General features: G+C 34.6%; 1 protein-coding gene across 1 annotated transcript in view; it reads right to left on the bottom strand.

The window, feature by feature from the left end:
- Window positions 1-11,009, bottom strand: part of LOC129806836 (uncharacterized) — a 64,039-nt gene extending 53,030 nt beyond the window's left edge. Inside the window, exon 1 of the mRNA XM_055855624.1 lies at window positions 9,461-11,009. Coding sequence (XP_055711599.1) covers window positions 9,461-10,449 — 989 coding nt within the window. The 5' untranslated portion in view covers window positions 10,450-11,009. The remainder of the gene's footprint in view (window positions 1-9,460) is intronic.
- Window positions 11,010-17,229: the final 6,220 nt, after the last annotated feature.

Here is a 17,229-nt window from a genome sequence, read left to right as displayed (position 1 = left end):
TTTTTTATTCCTTCTACTTAAGGAGTGTTTCTTAGAACCTTGTAGACAGTTTATCGTCTTTATTTACTCCATAATAATTCTTAATACATTTTAAAATGAATAAAAATGTAGACATATGACATAGCTTTGGTGTCCTATTTCGCCCACCTTCATTCTCATAGTTCCTTGCCCTTCAGGAATTCTTCCAATGCCTTTTTCACGTCATCTCGTTTGTCGAAGCTACATTTTGTGTTATTCTTTTGCATTGTATCATCTCTAGAGTATGTAAAAACTAAAAATTCATGGAAATTCGAGGAATAAAAAAGGTGGCCGAAATTGCAAGCTGGCCGGAATTTGGCATACTTACCCTATGCCTAATAAATGCCTAGGGGTAGTGAATAATTCAAGACAGACCCCCCTCCCTACCTCCACAATTCGTTTTTGCGTCCTTCGCAGGACCAAACATCTGTTTTGGTTCAAAAATTCCAGGATATACACTTAGGTGTGATTTTTACACTTAAGCATATACTTTGGGAGGACAAAATATATGCCTTTGATTTGAATAACAAGGGCAATCTGTAGGGAACGTAGAGAAGAAGAGTAACTTTAAACTGCTCACCTTTAAATTGAGATCGCTCTATATGGTAATAAAACTAAAGCCTAGAGGAGCTTAGAATCAGACTTAGAATTCTGTGGTATTGTATCCAAGTTGAAGTCTACAGTAGACTCTCGCTCAATCGGCTCTTTTTCAATTGGACGAATAATTTGGTTGGCAATTTTCACGCTTGAATTTGAAGGAAAATTTTCTCAAATTCGCTGTAGTTTTTCTTATTTTATCGTGATTCTTTATAATTGAGCGCTTTTTGAGGGATTTACAAAGACTTTGACGCCCAAATCTGTCGATAATTTGAATGACATTTTGCCCCATATGCCCGATTGAGAGAGTCTACTGTATATAAACAATAAATTAAAACTAATGAGCCGAAAGCTTTGAGAAAAATCTAAAATTTTGTAAGCTGATCCTTCTTTCCCCGACGCTCACCGGTTTCCATTATTAGCATATCAACTCGTCGGATATTATTTTCAATAAGTTATTTTAACTCTTTAAATGAGTTATTTATACTCTTTTTGTCGTGTAAATTTTAGGACAAAAAAGTTAAAACAACTCTTCCGAATATTACACGTAATTAGAAGTAAAAGTTAACATCTATTCGAGTAAGTTTTGCTCGTTGATTTTTCTGAGTGTAATCATTCATTAGAATAGTATCATTCTAAATTTTTGTGCTACTAACAGAACTGAGCTGCCACTGTGAGTATTGAGTTCCCACTCTATACTAATGGTTGACCAAATGGTTAGACCACTAAACGACTTCACAATATTGTTGATAGCCTTCTTTTATACATACACTGCCTAGGAAATACTTCACTCTGCTCTAAATGAATTGAGTGTTGTGTATCAAAGTATTTTATATTTATGCGTATAATTCATGTGAGCAACACATATGCACCATGAAATAACTGGCGTTGTGTCCGCTCCGTGTGGTTTGAGATGGAAATTCATAACAAGCTCGAGACTTAAAGAAAACGAATTGAAAGAATTTGATATGAATTGCCTACTATAGGAAGCTCATTTAAAAAGTAATTTTTAAAATGTCCCTAGAAATTTTTCATGCGCTTAATTTGAAATACATTTCTTATGAACCATTGACGCTGAAAATAGGCCGAAAAATTGGTGCCGAAAATGTTTTGCATACATAACGGCGTTTATGTAACTTATTACAAAGATATCTCCTGTAAGTATACAATTTTTCTGTGTCATTGTTATGAATTAGCGGGCTTTTTTCAGTCCCGAGAAATTCGTTCAAAACCGAACTCCTTGTATTTATTGTTATTTTAGAACTCATTTCAAAACTTCAAAGAACAGTAGTTTCCGTATTAAATTAAATTTATCTGTTGAAATTTAATAAATAGGGTCGGAGGAACGTCTGTTCGACAGGGAACCCCTATTGACACTTTGGTCAAAATGTTGAAAATTATTTAGTGTAACTAGTAAAATACAAGAAATATAACGTTTTTTCTATAATATATCTTTCACTATAAACAGAGATGTTCAAATTTCGTATCCCAAATGGTACAGAGTAGGGTGTCAATAGATGCTGACACGAGTTCTTAAAGTGTCAATAGACGTTTCTTTCACCCTAATAATATTACAATAGAGTAGAAAAAAGAATAGCAGCGATGCAAATAGGCTCATGCAATTAAGGAAAGATCTTTTCCATTTTTTTTAGTCGGGAGGTTTATTATGAACACTAAGACGGCGGCAGACGCTATCATTAAAATATTGTTATTTTTTTTTATTATTAAAATATTGTTAAATACCGGGCCATTCTGGCCATTTTGTACATCGTTCAGTTTTCAATGTGTCTTTAAAAAGTTCCTTTGAAATGCTTCAATCTTTGTACTGGGCGGCAATCGAACTCACAACTGTAACCGTTGAGCCAGAAGTCGCATTGATCAAGAACCGAACGCTTTTACCAATTGCACTATGAGACTCCTTATTCAAATATGACTTTCTTAAAAAACAAATTTGGTAAATATTTTTTTTTTTTAATAAATCATGCGAAGCAACGTAAGATGTTTTAGGGCACTCAATGGGTCAAATCAATAAGTGGTGGAGCACTCGCTCTATGATGCAACTGTCCCGGGTTCGAATCCCCTTTGGGTCACCAGGAATTTTTCTGGCTTTAAAGGTATTAGAATTGCATCCAGTGAGTTTCACTGCACTTGATTCCATGGAGCATGAGATTGATAACCCCAATAATGCATGTTCCGAACTCCTCGGAATGCTCTGCCAAAGCAGTTTTCTCGTCATTTTGAATGCTACACCCTGTAGTTGCTTGTCAACACTTAAAAATCGCGATTGTAGTCTTTTCATCTGATATTTTTAGAGGAGACCTTCACCAAAAAATTCATTTAATTTTGCCTCATTTCCTCGAGACTCAGGAAAATCCCTCTTGAGACGCCACGAACGCCACGAACCAACGTGCAAATACCGCGAAAAGACTGTAACCCGGTGAAATGCATCAATTTCCCCTCGACACGGAACATTTTAGAATGTAAATTGAATTTTGCGAGCTTGGGAAGCAATTAAAGTGACTGAAATTCTCATCTTGAGATTCTTCACTGCTGGCATATAATCTTGGGATGACCGTAAATTTACCGCATAAAATGATTAAAGTGGTTTTCCTCACTTTGTTGAACTTCCTCTTAATACACCAAAGAGAATATAACTGAGTAACAATATTTAGCTTTTCTCCCTGATTTTATTTTGCAAGAAAATATTGCTATAATATTACATCTTTTGCAGCTTAAGAACTTTTCATTGCAAAAACAAATGTCACCATTTCTTTTATTGCGTCCACTTGAATGTTAGACGACAAAACATTAGTTATGGAGATAAAAAAACCGTTGAAAAATTGTGCAAACAGTTTGTATTTGTTTGCAAATTGCACTTCTTGTGTGTTCTAAAGACAATTTAAATTAATGCAAATCAGTGGAAATAATTTGTGAAGGAGTTTGCATGAATACAATGGGCAATTTGGTGGGAGAGACAAACAATATATAATATAAAGAAAATTGCACAAGAAATGCCAATAGTGTTCTCAAACGGTTGCAAATACTAAATCAATTGACGCACTAACCATTTTATAGGGGGACGCTTTGAAGCTTCGCACACACTCTGGCTTCAAATACTTCATATTTTTCCTACACTTCCCTCAATTAATCTGTCCGGATTTTTCTGGAAATGTGTTCAGGAACTAAAGAAAAATGGGAAAATATGAAGTGCTCGAAGCCAAAGTATGTGCGAAGCTTCAAAGCCTTCCCCTACTCCAAAACCTTTTTTAGCGCCCAACATTGCATGTTATTTCGTACGAGTTGCTGTAGTAGCAGCATGAAAAACAGGAAGATTTTCTCTCTCTCACCAGATGCTGCATTTTCGAGTGACTATGGTAATAAATAATCCCCCCTAGTAAAATGCCACCAACAAAGTCACCTCTATTATACAAAAAAAAAAACTATTTCCTCGAGATGATCATATTTATTCCTGCCTCTCTTTGATTTTTTTTGCGCATATCGCCAGAGAAAATGACCATTTCAATTTTATTCACCAATAATTCCAAAGACGAGCAAGATGCGGCAATTTTAACCAAAAGATCAACATTAATTTTGTTGACCAGAAAATTTATTAATTCAGTTTCACTCAGCAATTCTCTTTTTGGGTGATTTGGCGACGTTTGTTGAACTCATTATATAAGAGATGGCATCGTTTCTTTTTCCTTCATTTTCAGTATTGTGTGTGATTTAATCAATTCGCCACAGTATGATTGGAATCTGCTGTGAGTGGAAATTCTTCAGCACTTTCAAACAGGAAGGTGTCTCTTTGCGGTTGTTTATTGCATTGTTTACAGATGTGTAGGTAGTGTATGAAATAGATTTTTACCACAATCCGCAAGTGTAATCAATTGGAATAAGAATTGAAAACTCATTTAAAGTACTGAAGACTAGGAGTGTACAAATATGGCGGCGCAACGTACAAAATTTCCAATGTGTCAAATCGATTACTCGAATTGCATTGGGCAACACTACACCATGTCGGTCGACAATCTAGCTCAGGGGTGAGCAAGAACCGTTTAAAACAGAGTAAACGTCAAAATAAATTTGTCCACGTAGGGTTTTGACCATTGACGTGCAATTTTCATTTGACGTTTGCTCGGTTTCCAACGGTTCTTGTTTACTGGTTGTCACAACCATTTTATTTGTTTGACATTCAAGAAAAAAGTGGAAAAAACAATGGAAAACCCTATGGAAAGATAGTGATTGTCCATATAAATGTTCCGCGAAGCTCCTTGGAATTTAACGCTGGACTTCCAGTGGATCGTACTTGAAATTCCATAGAGAGCTATGATTCCAATGGAATTTCCGACTCCAAATTCCATGGAAGATCTCCTGGAATTTTAGCGTCAAATTCCGCGGATTATTGCAATATGGACGCTAGTTTTCCATTGGAATTTCCGCGGAATTTTGCTATGGGGCTAGCTCTAGACGAATGTCGACTAATTTGTCTTTCTCTTTGTCACATAGCAACTATTATCAACAGAAAAAAAAACGACTGACCGAATGAATTCTGTTCGTGAAAATCGAACAATAACGTAACGAAAAGCCCTAAAATTCATCAAAACTCATCGAGTTTTTGATACTATCAGATCGATATTATCGATCTATCTGTATCTGATAGATTTAGTAAATAATGGACTTCTAAACATTATTAGACCATTTATTGTACCATTTTTAAAAGAATGTGACTGTTGATAAATATTTATATAAGTTACGAAAAGTGCAGCTAACATTTCATTTTTTCAGAATCGACAGTTGATATTATTGATAAGAAATTCTCAAGTTTTGACGCCTTTTGAAAACCAGAAAAAAAACAAAATTTACCTGATATTCTTCGTCAAAAATGCAATTTTTGGTGAAATTCATTCCGCAATGTATAGAGACCTTACGGCGCTATTACACTAGGATTTTCACAATTTCATTTTAAATTCAATTGAGCCAATAGAGCATTATAAGATTTCTAGAATTTACTTGAAAATTCTCACAGCCAAGACACATTTTGCAAGAAATTTGCTCGATTTTTTATAGTGCTGCGAGATTTTTGATTGTGAATGACTCCGGAAAATGTGTGATGGTACTTAAAATGTCTTTTAAGTCACTTATCTGTTATGCAAAAGAATCCCCAAAGCCAGAAGAAAGTGTTGTAGGCAAGGGGGCTCATGAAGAGACTCTCTACAATCTTGTTGAAAATCTGTATGAAGTCATCCCAACTGCGATTTCTTGACACAACAATTTCCTTCGAATTGATTTGGAGGAACTCAGCAAATTACTCTCGATACTGTAGCTTCACTCGCGTACAAGTTTATCACTAAATCATTATATACTTATCATTATTTTTTTGGCCACAAATAAATTGGGAGTGAATAAATTTAATAAGATCAATTTCGTTCAAAAGGCTACTCGTTTAACTGCAATAAAATTGAAATTAATGAGCAAATTTAACATTTTAATTTGCTGAATTCAAATTTAATTGAGCAACCACATTTATGCTATTTTAGCATGTTTAAACATGTTTTGGTGGGCCAAGTATTAGTTTGTATCAATAAATGAGCGAAAATCTATCAATTCAAATTATTTCTAATGCAAAATAACGCATTGGAACAATTCATCTGAAAATTAAATTGAATTTACAAATTGAAAAAATCCTAGTGTGATAGCACGGTTAAGTAGATTATTATCAAATTTGAGGTTAAGTACTTAGTTAAGTATAACCTAACTACAAAAATAGAGAACGTACACATTGAAAATTTAGCAATTACCCTACAAGTATTTTAAATATTTAAATTCCCAAGAATTATCATGTTTCTTATGCTAGAATTGTTTTCATTACAATTTAGAGACTATAAAATATCAAAGTTGAAAAATTATGACTCACAATATATAAAGTGATACAAGTTAGACCATGGAACAAGTTGGACAATGTTACAAGTTGGACAGGGCTTTTTTTCTTGATAAATTTATTACTTCATTTTTATTTGTATATTTTTTAACGTTTTAGTTTTATAATTTGGTTCCCTGTGCTTAAAAAAAATAGTACTGTATTTATCAAAAAACATCCCTGTCCAACTTGTACCGGGAAATTGTCCAACTTGTAACACTATGTCCAACTTGTATCACTTTACCCTAGTATGTATGCATTGGTTTTTTTATAGGTTAGATTGAATATAGCCTAAATTTTTAAGAAGTAACCTCTATCATCCAAATAAGACAATGAGATCCATTATTTTTGATTTGTTAAAGTTTCATGTCAGAATTTCTGGAATTATTGTTGCAAGGTTGTAAGCCTAGGCCCTTGCTTCGATCCCTAATCGAAGCGCGTTCGGTGAATAATTGGAAAAAAAATGTTACTGTCTATGAAGGTTACAAGGTGACGCAAAATATATGTATCAAGATTTTTGATGGAACAAAAAAAAATCTGATAGGGTGGAATTAGAAGCACAAAAATAGTAAATGCCCGGCCGGAACAAAATCGGAGCTATAACACATTTCCATGATACTAGTCTGACAAAAATCTGAGTCCGATTTGTATTATATTTTTCATTTAAAAATATATTATATTCGTACCCTGTCATTGTCCGAGACAAGTTCCACTCATTCTACAGTGTCTCTGATATGTCCCACTGCCACAATAACATCGAAAATAAATGTGCAATTTTTTTACTATTTTGCATAGATTTATAAGAAAAGAGGCATAAAAGTAGCCAAAGAAGCTTAAGAATTACGTTTCCTGTAAGAAAATTGCCTCATCAGGTGAAAAAATTAATATTTGTGATTCACACGTACACGGCAGTCACACCAATACTAATGCTACCAAAAAGTCTCTTCCACTAGTAAAACGACACAGTGTTTTATATGGAGGGTAGGCCTACAATCGCCCTACTATCCCTACTATAGTAGGCCTACTCTCCCTATTCGTATATAATATTTATCTAATATTGTATAACATTTGTTCCGGCCGGGTGGGGAAAAAGCAGAAAAAAATAAAGATGCAACAAAAAGTGATCGAAATGGCTATATGGACCTGAATGAGTCCGATAGTCAAAATGTAAAAAGGAAGAAGCTGTCAAAGTATTTGACAGCTGTCATCCGAATAGCGGAGAACTGTGTGTACTTAGTACAATGCTTCGTACTATAAAAGATTTTTCGAGGGATTACCAATTCATCTAGGCCACAATTGGGCTTTTTATGCTTCTTCACTCCTATTCTATCTTATTCCCCGATACGGGTAGCCGCTCCAGATCACGGATCTTTGTGTGACTGTCTCATACATAGTGCCAGTACAGCAGTCCATCTCGATGTGTGTTTAGATCAGTGACAGTGAATATTTGTATCGAATGAAATACCACTATCATGCCGTAACTCGTTCCTATTTTCTGGATTAAATTTTGTGTTTCGAAAATTTATGTGTACAGTAATGTTTTGAAACACGAGTAAAAATTTAGCTAAAAACTTTTAGACGTGTAAAATTGTAATTAGATGGAGTTTTTTTCCCCTTCGTGGTTCGTTCTACTATAATTTATTATCATTATTAATATTTTTATTATAATTATTTTTTACCCTCCATGCCAAACTGCTGCCACAGCCTGGCTTTGTCTCTTGATTAAGTGGACGTTTCCTGACATTCTTATTCAATGGTTCTTATTTAATGAAAGATCTGTAAACAAATAATGTTACTTTGGCTTATAGAACCCGTGATAGAGCTTTTCCATCGTTTTGGCTCTTGAGGTTGGCCACCAACGCTAAGACGACGATGGCCGCAGGGAAGGTTGGAAATGTCACAATCAAGATGAAGAATAAATACAATACAAAAAAAATACAATACTACTGACGCTTTAGATTTACTATAAAACAATTCAATTTCAAATTAACAAAACAGGTTAATAAAGGGTTCAATTTGCATTTCTTCTTAAGATTCGTTTAAATGGTAGCATTTTGATTTGAAAACATAATTTCGAAATTCAAGTTGCCCATTGGATCAGCCACGTTTTATTTTGCCTATCTTTCGGCGCGTGAAATGCCCCTCTTTGAAAATTATTTGTAGCTATTTAAGAATATTTCGAACAATCAAGCTTCTATACAGCTGATTTTGTTGTTGTTTATTTAAAATTGTTAATCTTTCAGTTGATACGCTCAGAGGAAAAACCGGCTATTTCAATAGGAAAATGCATATATACAATAGACAGAAAATCGATTAGTTCTTAAAAAAGTTAAATGACGGGGTGTAAATGTTTTTTGTGCGATTAAGGAATATAATATCCTCTGGAATCTTTTCAAAATTCCATGTTTTTTTTTTGGTAAAACGCCCTGTAATTGAACTTCGAACACTTCGAAATAGGTCCAATTTGAATAGACTTTGCAGATTTTCTAATTTAGCCGAGACACATTTGAGGAGATTATAACGGTAGGGATAATTTATCTCAGAAACGAACCACTAGGATTTTCTGAATTCACTAGATTATTTGGAAGATCTCTTATTGTGCAAAGTGAATTTCGTAACACTTTCCTTGATGTGAATTGCAATCTCAATTAATTTTATCATAAAAGATAATCAAACAACGTTCTATTCTTCTAACTCACACATTTTGTGTTTCAAATCAATATCCTTATCAACTTTTCTGCGTACAAGCTTTCACTTCAAAAACTTTTCCATTCTTTCCCCAAAAACAACACGTCAACACTTCTTAGATGACACAAAAGTTGTAGAGATTGAACCCATCTCTTCTATCAACTCTTCGGTGAATTATATAAAGAAAAACTGCATCTGGAAATTATTTATAATTTTTCTAATGCTGCAAGAATTAATTACCGTTCTTCATTGTCTCTGGTACTATCCCAGGAATCTCCCACACCTGAAGACGTATCATCCGGACGTTCCTCATCTTCCATACCGGAATCTTCGAGACTAATGTGACAACTGGTTAGTACAACAGCCTTTCCATTGTCCCCAACTTCTACCCAATCTGATGTTCTGATTCTTGATCTTTGAGTGCCATTTGGTGATGAATCTGTTGATCTATCAATTGATTGACGCTTCTTCCTTGGCGCCATAGGAGGGATCTTTTCCTTTCGCATGGCTGTCAGTTCAGCAATCAACATTTCATGGAAGGCAACCTTTTTCCCAACGGGAATTGGGTCATGTTCCGTCTGCTGTTCTGTGCCATTTGGAACTTCATCTTCCTCCGGTTCTTCAGAACCATTTGAATTACCTGTTCGCACCTCAATGCACCTCACTTCGTCATTTATGATGATCTCCGTCTTTTCCGTCGCCACTGGCTGTTGCTCCGACTTTATCTCAATACGATTACGGTTCTCCTCACGGAGCATCATTATTGGCCCATTTACCACCACAATCTCTTCATCTTCACCATTAGTCATCTTCTTCTCCGGATGATTCTCGTGGTCACCATTTGTGGCCTTGTCTTCTTGGACACCTTTTTGTCCAACTTCACTGGAAATCCGCTTAGAACGGACAACCGATGGAGATTTTGTGTACATCTCCAGTTGTATTGGTTTGAGATTTTCTTTAGTTGACTCCCTGGCCAATTCCTTCTTCCCATTCACTATGACAATTTTACTGGAATCACTGGTGGGATAATTGTCCCCATTCTCACCAGTCAATGGCCTCTTATCGACCACAGAACCACTGGATGGTGATTTGTAGACGAGAGTTCGTCCGACTGGACCAGCAGAACCCGTCACAATCACCCCAGATTGTGACTTTGAGAGTCTGGCATGTGCAACAACCGCAGCACTTGGCCTTGGTGGTACTGGTGGTCCTGGTTTTCGCGATATCATTTCTTGGTCTTTTCTACGTCTTCTCACTTCTTCAACACAAGAAAAGAATCTCTCACCTTCTTCTTAACAGAACTCACAACACGGCATTTGCATAAAATTCCCTCGAAATGAATCACTTCATTTGAATATTGCGACGTTTGTGCACCATTATCCCTAAGAACACGTCATACACCTGACTATATTTTATTTTATTTTTTTTTTCTTCTCCAACACCAAGCACTTCAATCACTTTGTCACCTTGTGATAAATTTCACAGAACACACAGTAATTTGTATTGTTTCAAATACCACAATTTTCAAGATAAGAGAAAATATCTTTCAGATATTTCCAGTATCTTCCGTGAAAACAATATTCTCACGTTTTTATTTGATTTTAAGCTCTCAACACTTTCTCCTCTGGGATTTTCACTGTGAAAATTTGAGGAATTCTCCCCGCTTGATATGGGTGTTTTTAATCCAGACAAAACTTTTCTATATTTATGATGACTCTCTCTGGATGGGCTGCCTTCCGACTTCACCAGCACAACATGCCCGAATGGAGGCTCAGCGAAAACTAAAGTATTGTGAGTTGTTTGATGACTCTCGAGGCCACCATACTACAGTATGTGAGCTCATATGACTCCAAGGTATGTGTTGAATTCTCTCATTCTCTTACATCGAGAGAGAATATATAATTACAGAGTGTATCAAAAGTTTAAGTTTCCGAGGCGTTATTTTAAATTTTTGATGGTTGTATAACTGTCAGGATGACAGGAAAACAGTTGTCAAAATGACATTTATGATAATGACAGGTATTTGAAGTTTACGTAAGTTAATAGACAGGTATGTTTAATGGAGTTTATCCGATAAACGGGCTGGCTTGAACCATCTTGCCCTTAACAGGGATAAATTTAACCGGGGATACATAATGGACCCAAAAGGAGGCCTGGGTGCAGCGGTTCCGCGAGGAACCGCCCCCACTGTGATCTAATAGACAGGTATCTAATCATTATTGCAGTGATCAGTTACTAAATAAATCCCAAATGCACACTCTTTGAAAAGTTTAGATATCATTATTAATGAAAATTAGTTGATCGGGCGATTACTATCAAATCTATTAAAAAGGGTTCTTATAATCTCATAACATTTTTCTCATAATAATTTTATTGGTTGTGAGAACATAAGGAAATATTCGAAATCGATAATCCTACTAATATTGGTCACTAATTCCATTTAGTTCTCACAACTAATGCAAGTAAATGGGCCTTTATTTTCATAAAGTTCTGACAACTCTTTCAATATAGTAAAGAGTGGTTTTTACTTATGTGTTGAAGCTTTTTCGAGTTTCAAGCAGCCACCGTGCTTCAGTCTTACTGAAGAAGTACATGTGAAAGGATGTCGCGTTTTTCAAGTCCCATTATCTTAAGGCGACTTTATACTTAATATTCCAAATTTTTCTTGTGTAATCAGTGAGAATTTTAGGTGAATATTTTCTACAATCCATTTATCGCTTGTGATTGTATACTGAGAAAAAAAGAGGGTGCGATTAACTTTTTTCCTCACAACTTTAACACTTTTTAGGTGTAAAAATATATCAACATTTTTTAATCTTAATTTTACACATTTTTAACCCCTTTTTTACACTTTAACCCCTGATACACCTAAAAAGGGTAATATTTACATCGATTTGGGATCGATGTTATTTTAAATGTGAATGTTATTTTAACTTTTTCGGATATTTCTCAGTGAGTATCCTAATGATATTGTGCATCATTTTACCTGCAAACTTCCGTTGGATACTTATGGTCTTATACATGAATTTGTATAAGAATAAAACAAAAAAATACTCAAGTCGATCGATAATCCCTGAACCGAGCTATAAAGGGTTCAAAATTCGAATGACCGGCCACTATCTTCGGTTCAGCAGACTAACATTTTGACCTAAATTTTTAACCTAGTGTTGTAGTCTAGATGATGAAGTTTCCAAAAAGTGGCGTAGGTTCCCTATGGTTAGAATAGAACCGGAGGTATGAGGGGTAAAGGTCCGCGAAATTTAAAACGCCATATCCCCGGTTCTATTTGACCGATTTTGATAAATAAAGGTGTAAATTAAAGGTCTCGCAAGACGCTACAACTATCTAGAATATTTGAACTTTGTAGGACCGATAGGGGCGCCACAGTAAAAAAAAACAATTTTCAATTTTTCGACTCTTGCTCAACCGATTTTGATGATTATTTCGACATAATTGTAGAGGACATTTGTATCTACATTTTGTCCAAACATAATTTTTTGTTCAGATTATGCTATCTGTCCGATTTTGTCGTTTTAGTGTAAAAATATTATTGTCAAATTCTCAAAAGTCGAATGTAATAAAAAAAAAAATTTTAAAAAATTACTGTCAAAATGCAGTGAAAAATGATTTTTCAAGTGTAAAAAAAACTTATTTTTGAAAAATTGCATAGGGAAAACTGGGGCACCACTAAACACGGGGTACCACCAAACACTAATTTTTATTTCTAAACTACCTAGACTATCTCGACCATTCTTTCAGTGGACAAGCATCCCTATAGTGCCTATAAATTTTGATAGATCTTATCCTCTGAAGTCGAATATCCGATGAAAAATCGCATTGTTTGGTGGTACCCCATATGTTTGGTGGTGCCCCAGTTTCCCCTAAATGATTTTAAAATGCCTCATACGTCCTACAAACAATTAAAACAAGTAGATGAATGTTCCATCTAAATACTAATATTAAAATTTTTATATCCTGGTGCCGTGTTTACGGTTAAATTAAGGCGTACATAAGTGGACAGATTTTATACGTAGCTGAGCATACCGGGGCAGCTTTGTCAAAATTTCCACTAAATTTAAATTTTAATATAGAGGAAAATCCAAAGATTTCTAGGAATTGTGTGAGGTAGGATTACGAACCAAATAAGTAAGGGATTTTTTGACAGTGTGATGTAATTGATTCGGTTTGTTTGACATTCGGTTTCTCTTAATTCTTAATTATTGCTGTTTGTTCTAAAAATATGATTCAGAATTGTAATTAAAACTTCAAACTGTCCCATACTCTCTTTTCTTTCTTTAAAAGTAACATTTAAATTATAATAAATATTATAAAATTAAACTCTTTGTCGAGTTATTTGTCAAAATGTCAATAATATTTGAAGTTCACTCAAGTTCATAAATAAATATTCAAATAAATCTCATAATGACAACGTCAATGTGGCACTTTGACATCTGTCAGAGTGACAGATGCCAAATTCGTTACAAAACAAAAACAGACATATAGCAATAAAATTCCAAATACAATCACTCCCAGATTTTTACATTAAACAACCGCCACAGGAAAGTATTATTATGTACATGATCACAGGTACGAATCTTTGCAAAAGAAAAGACACACCGCAGCAATGCACATTTACCATGACATTAAATATTTCACCTTTCTCGCCATTTTCAACCTAAAGTGAACAAAGATATTTCGTATTGAACACTGAAGACGAGAAAAAAAGTTCTCCTGACATTATCATTACAAGACAACAGCGTGTCTTTTGCCAAGAGAAGGTATATTTTCCATTGCACATTTTTCTTTTTAGTGTACAACAAATTCCAAATAGAAAAGTGATCTATTTGTGAAAAAATAGACGAACTATTTTCGATATCCATAAAATGCCTCTAAGGTATCATATTGAATTCCATTAATTGGACAAATGAGTAGGGCAAAAAACCCAAAAGAGACTCTCCAACGCCTTGGGAAATTCAATCAATACTATCCATCAAATTATTCTCAGTTATGCTTGTCCACATGATTTAACCTTTCTCCTCCCACTAAATTGATTCCTCGCACAGAAAAATGCATTTCAGTCCAACCATAATGATGGTTCAAAAAAATAAATTTATATATATTTTTTAGAGAGTGAAAATATTCAAATATCCGGCGATGGACAAAAAAATAATAATAATCAATGGAGACACACGCACAAAATAATAGTATCACGCAGTGAAAAATATCATTTTCACTCTCTATCGCAGATGGACTTTCTTGTTGGAGCCCTTCGCGAGGTAGCGCGCATTTCTATAATTTAATCCAATGAAAAGGGCAATTATTCAATCACTGAGACACACCATCATAGACTTTTTACCATGGCGCCCAACATAAAAAATCTTGGGTTTTTCTCTTCTCTTTGGCATGCGATTTATGCACGATACATTCAAGGTTTGGTGCGTCAGGTTTTAATGTGACGCATAATTTGGCCTTTGATTTGCATTGCTTTAATCAAATCATTCAATCAACTGAGGAGCCATTAGCATAGTCTAGCCAAGGAGGTTAGAAACAACGCTAAGATGGCGATGGACGAATACGGCAAATACGATCGGAAAAGACCAAGACGAAGATCAAGTTGAGATTTAAAACTGTTTAATGGTGCTATTCCATTGAAAAATGAAAAGGGGAGATCTTTTTCCTGAATATTTTTTTTTAGTACATGACTGTTCTCAAATGCTTCTGTATTATTGAGTTTTCTTTTTGTTGGTTCTTGTCACGGCTATTTTTCCGTCCTCGTCGTGTTGCAAAACCACCAAAAGAATCGTGACAAGAATCAAATCAAAGAAAAGATCGATAATACTGAAGAACATGAAAAGTCATGTACTAAAAATATTATTCAGGAGAAAGATTTCTCTTTTTCATGTTCCATTGTAATAGCACCATAAAATTATCTAACATCAAGGAATTTTTTAAACTTTTAAAAATATAATTGAAATATTTAAGCAATACTTAACTCACAATTTAGGAACAGAGCTAGACTTTTAAGTTACTGATATGGAAAAACCTTTCAAAACATTGTCGTTTCAGATAGAGAATTTCACATGAAATTACAGCAAAATTTCTGGCATCTATTACACTGAAAATATGTTACGCAATTTTTAGTACATGCATGCACTAAACTAACTTCTTTTGCAGTTTTGCAAAGAGGGTAAAACATTTAATATTAATTAGCTTGGTTTGGACAAGGATATTTTTAAAATTGAGTTAGAACCTAAGATTAAGATTAAGATTTGTCTATGGGTCGGTTATATTCCTTGCGGAACCGCTGCACCCAGGCCACTTATTTGGGCCCATTATGCACTCCCCATTCTCCTGTTCTATCTTAACCCTCAAGGCGAGTAAACCTGCTCCATATCACAGTGCTCTGTGTGCGTTTTGATACACACAGTACCGCTTTATATCACGGTAAACCAACCTTGGTTTGTGGATCTGGGCAGTGAATGAGTATTTGTATTCGACTGAACTCTGCATGTCGAAACTTATTTCCTATACCAACCTCTCTTTTTAGGCGGTTCATCGTCAATGCATTGGCATTATGTTTCCATTCATTCACTGGACGAATTCGAGACTATTACAGCAGCTGAAAAATCTGCAGCTGCCTAGTCTCGAACCCTAGACCTCACAGTCATAGAGCCACTGCTCTATCCACTGATCCACTGAGGCCCCTGAGTTAGAACCTGCTCAGACTTTAGGATTAGCCGAAAGATGGCTTAATGTAATTAATAAAAATAAAGAGTTAGCCACACGTCCATCCCTTGTTCTCTAAGCGGTCCGTAACAATAAAGTTCGAAAGGAACCACAAACTGAATATAAAGTCGAGCAACTCTGTTTTTTAGAAAATTCGTTTTATTCACTTTTTGGATTACTTTATATACCCTTTACCTTCCCTGTGAGTATTATACTTGAAAGATAATTATTTTCAAAGTTATTATTATTTTCAAAGTTAGATTTTAAATCTTAAAAATCCTATACTCTACATCTAAAATCTCAGCTTATCGCTCTCCTGTAAAAGTTGCCTACTGCGAGTTATTCGTTTCTTATTCTGAGCGATCGAATTATGCTCATCATGTCATTAATTCAAAACATTCATTAGTCGTTTGTGCAGCCTAACATAATCACTGTGAAATTTTTCTATAATCAATAATCGTTTTCTTTTTAATGCTTTTTGATAAATGTTTAGTACACAGGTCTTTGCTAAAAGTCTACTAACAAAGTTTTTTTTCTCAAATTTCTATGCATGATCTAATTAAATAAGTAATTATATTAAGAACATAAATTATGTATTTGTACTAATATTAGTCATGTTCAAGAAAAATTGAAAGTTTTGTTTTAGTACAATGCAAGTAAATCGATTCACTTGAGAAAAATCTCTAGGGTAGAATAGCACTATTCTGTTCTAAAAATATTCAGAACAAAGTTTTACGAAGAGCCGTTACTGAAGGTTTTATTCAGGATAATTAGAGACCGTAAGAGTTAATGGTGCTCTTCTATTAAAAAATGAAAAGGGGAAATATTTCTCTTGAACATTTTTTAGCACATGACTGTTCTCAAATGTTTCCGGATTATTAAATATTCTTTTGTATTGATTCCTGTCTAGACTATTTTCTCCTGTTTTCACCGTGTTCTGGGAAAAGCCGATTATGTAGAATTTTTTGGGAATAGTGATGTGCTAAAAAAATGTTCGGGTAAAAGATCCCCCTGTTCATTTTTCATTGAAATAGCACCATAATGCCCAACATTATGACTTTTATTTGTAAACATGTTTTCGAGGCTTCCTGTGAGAGGGAGTGAAATCTAGATCTAGTCATCTGGCTCACTCTCATAGGCTGTTTCGAAAACATGTTTACAGAACAAAAGTTATTGTGCATTGGGCATAATTCTATTTAAAAAAAAAAACTAGCTAAAGATTTGTATTAATATTAGTAATTTTCAAAAAAAAATTAAAGTTTTCGTTTTAGTACAATGCTGGT

The sequence above is a fragment of the Phlebotomus papatasi genome, chromosome 3 (assembly GCF_024763615.1).
Source record: "Phlebotomus papatasi isolate M1 chromosome 3, Ppap_2.1, whole genome shotgun sequence".
Classification (NCBI taxonomy): domain Eukaryota; kingdom Metazoa; phylum Arthropoda; class Insecta; order Diptera; family Psychodidae; genus Phlebotomus; species Phlebotomus papatasi.
This window is presented reverse-complemented; position numbering and strand designations above follow the sequence as displayed.